A 2,805-nucleotide genomic window follows, 5' to 3' on the forward strand; every position below is an offset into this window, starting at 1 on the left:
CTTACTCATGCAGGCCGGGCAGGCAATGTTTTTTGCGATCGGGGGGTGGAATTCCCGAAAGCTTTCGGCGAGGATTTTGACCCGAAGCATTTCGGCCAACACCGACTTTTCGAAAAAGGGCATCCGAAAAGACAAACGAGAAAGTGATGAATCTGATAAAGATGGCTTGCTCAGCCCTAAAGTACCCCCCCCCATACTCCTTCCTCTCTTCTTGTTGATTAACTAGATAGATCCCCTTCTGAACCTTCAGTGTCTTCCCGCTAGCGGCCGTGACTATTTGCAGCCCAGCCGGAAACTCAAAATGTACCAGCATCTCAACTGGGGACCCTACCCCTCCCCGTATTCACTGGTAAGGCCCTGATTGCAAGTGCTATTTTATTTGTTACTGTCGCTAACCTCGCTTACAGCACCGCCTGGAAAAAACCAGCGATGTTCCACTGAATGACTGCAAATCTCAACATATACTAGACGTTCTTCCTTCCAAGCCAATTTTAGGTATGTGTGTCCTCTCATTTAATTGTACTCATTTGGCTGACATATTTAGACGCTCTTATAGAATCATTCTTTAGTGATATCAATCACCACTACAGCATAATAAACCCATCCTTCTTCATACAGCAATATGTCGACTGGTCTACAAAGACAGAGCAAGAGCAGTGCCATGATGCGCAGCTGACAGCGCTCATCTTGATGATCTGCGCCTGCGTCACACAGCAACTGCCGCAGGGTGGTGCAACCCAGCTATCTGAAAGCTCATCTCTGGACTACCACAGTGCCGGTCAAAGGCTTGCCATGACGACATCCGCTGGGTTGCACAGCACAACAAACCTTCAGTGGAAGGTTCTCTCAATCTGCTGGTTTCAAGGCGAAGGCAGATTTATTGAGGCGTGGCATACCATCGGGCTGGCTATACAAGAAGCCTACGAGCTAGGTAAGGTTACATCCATGCGTCATGGCTGTGATTATTAACCCTTGTTACTAGGATACCATGGAGCCCGGGCTTGCACAACAGAGTCGAGAACAGAGGCACAGATTGGACGACAGATCTGGCGGGTGCTACACTGCTGGAATTGGTAAGCAATAATTGAGTCTTTTACTGGGTACTCGTACTAACCTCGCCTAGGCAATTGTCTTTGACTCTGGGGCGACCCATGATAATGAACGACATTGACTCGGACCCTGACGTGGAAGCCAATCTGACTACCATGCCACCATCCTCGACACTCGCGACAAGGCTGCAATACCAGCTTGTTTGCTCTCTTTCCAAGCGCTGGCACACTCCCCATCGTATCGACTCGCCAGCAGAAATTCGCGCGCATGGACAAATGGTTGAGAAATACATGCAATCTCTACCACCCGTCTATAGAATAGACAACACCGATACAACCAACGATCAGAAATGGCCGTGGCTCGTAACACATCGCTACTACGTCCAAGCGATGATGTATTTCATGATTCTCCAACCATACAAGACATTCCTATCAAACCCATCAATTGACCCAATGCTGCCAGATGTTCAGAAGATGCAACAAGAAGCAACACAGTATTCTTTAAAGGCACTGGATGTAGCTGGGCAGTGGTCGTCGCACGCACTGGATGGAGATGTGCACTTTCACCTTGTTGTTTTATGTCTCTTCGACACGGCTGCATTTTTGAGCACAACTTTGACCAGGGTCGCCGTGCCTCAGAAGGGAGACGTTATGGCTGCAATTGACGATGCGACAACGGCATTGCGGCAGCTTGGGAGGATATCACAAGGCGCAAAGATGTCGCATACACTTCTTGGTCGGATTCTCAAGGGCGCAGCAGATCGGGCGAAATGAACTTTATGTAGATGATTAATGATGATGATACCACGTTGGATGAATACACTACTTCCCTCTCAAACTCTTTTATTTGATCCATGAGAAACGATACTGCAAAAAGGCGACATCATGCTTTATTGTTCAAGGACATTGGCTGTGAACAACAATGGATCTCATGCTGCACAGCCTCTTTACAATCAGGTCGGTAAATGAGTCACCGGTAAGAACAATATTTGCTTCGTCGTAACAGAGCCAGTGAATAATTAAGCTTAATTGTGTATTTTCGGTGAATGACTTTGCAGTGGTATACTGACATAAAGACGGCATCCCCAGGGTATCAGACAAATTGGCCGCCGAGAAGATAAGAGACGAAATTAGCAGGCCATCTTATGCCACTAAAACTATAGCCTTTATGCTATTTATTTTTGCACCCTAAGACTTGGGAGGTCAACCTTTCTGCTACCTAGACGCCTTTTCCCGGCATTTCTGTCACTCATAGATTTCCTTACCATATCTTGCATAACAGAATAAGTCATTTCCTACTGTGTGATCTCAAAGGCTACGCATTCTCTCCTACTCGAATTGTTATCGCACTCGACCAGTCGCTTGAACAGAAAGACCAAGTCTCGCGGCAAGAGTCAGACACCCTACGCATTTGATCAAATCACTACTAACCACAAACACCAACAGCTACATCGTACGATACCCCATCACCGCAGTCAGAATGTTCAAGCAACGATCACACGATACTCATCAGGGCACGCATCGCCCGCAGATTACGTCAAACCCGAACCAGTATGAGATCGCTCTACTCGGCGACAGCCTCTTTGAGCGCTTCAAGACCACCGGTTCCAACCTCTCCATCAACCACAACCCATCGATCCTAAACCTGGGTGTCGGCGGCGACAAGGTTCTCAACGTCCAGTACCGGATCGACCAAGGTCTTTTGCGAATACTCAAGAATAACCAGTCTGACCTCAAACTCATGTACGTCCACATG

At 47.6% G+C, this 2,805-nt stretch overlaps 2 protein-coding genes across 2 annotated transcripts in view; both read left to right on the plus strand.

Annotated features, from left to right (window-relative positions):
- Positions 1-301: 301 nt before the first annotated feature.
- FGSG_07674 (uncharacterized protein) lies at positions 302-1,823 on the plus strand (the record flags this gene model as incomplete). Its single annotated transcript, XM_011329164.1, has 5 exons — positions 302-349; positions 408-495; positions 557-931; positions 983-1,073; positions 1,124-1,823. 5 exons carry the CDS (start codon positions 302-304, stop codon positions 1,821-1,823), a joined length of 1,302 nt encoding a protein of 433 aa, XP_011327466.1.
- Positions 1,824-2,529: 706 nt separating this feature from the next.
- The window catches only part of FGSG_13181 (uncharacterized protein), a gene marked incomplete at both ends in the record, with an annotated part of 645 nt that continues 369 nt past the window's right edge, over positions 2,530-2,805 (plus strand). Inside the window, one exon of the mRNA XM_011329165.1 lies at positions 2,530-2,796. Coding sequence (XP_011327467.1) covers positions 2,530-2,796 — 267 coding nt within the window. The remainder of the gene's footprint in view (positions 2,797-2,805) is intronic.

Source organism: Fusarium graminearum, chromosome 4 (genome assembly GCF_000240135.3).
Source record: "Fusarium graminearum PH-1 chromosome 4, whole genome shotgun sequence".
NCBI lineage: Eukaryota > Fungi > Ascomycota > Sordariomycetes > Hypocreales > Nectriaceae > Fusarium > Fusarium graminearum.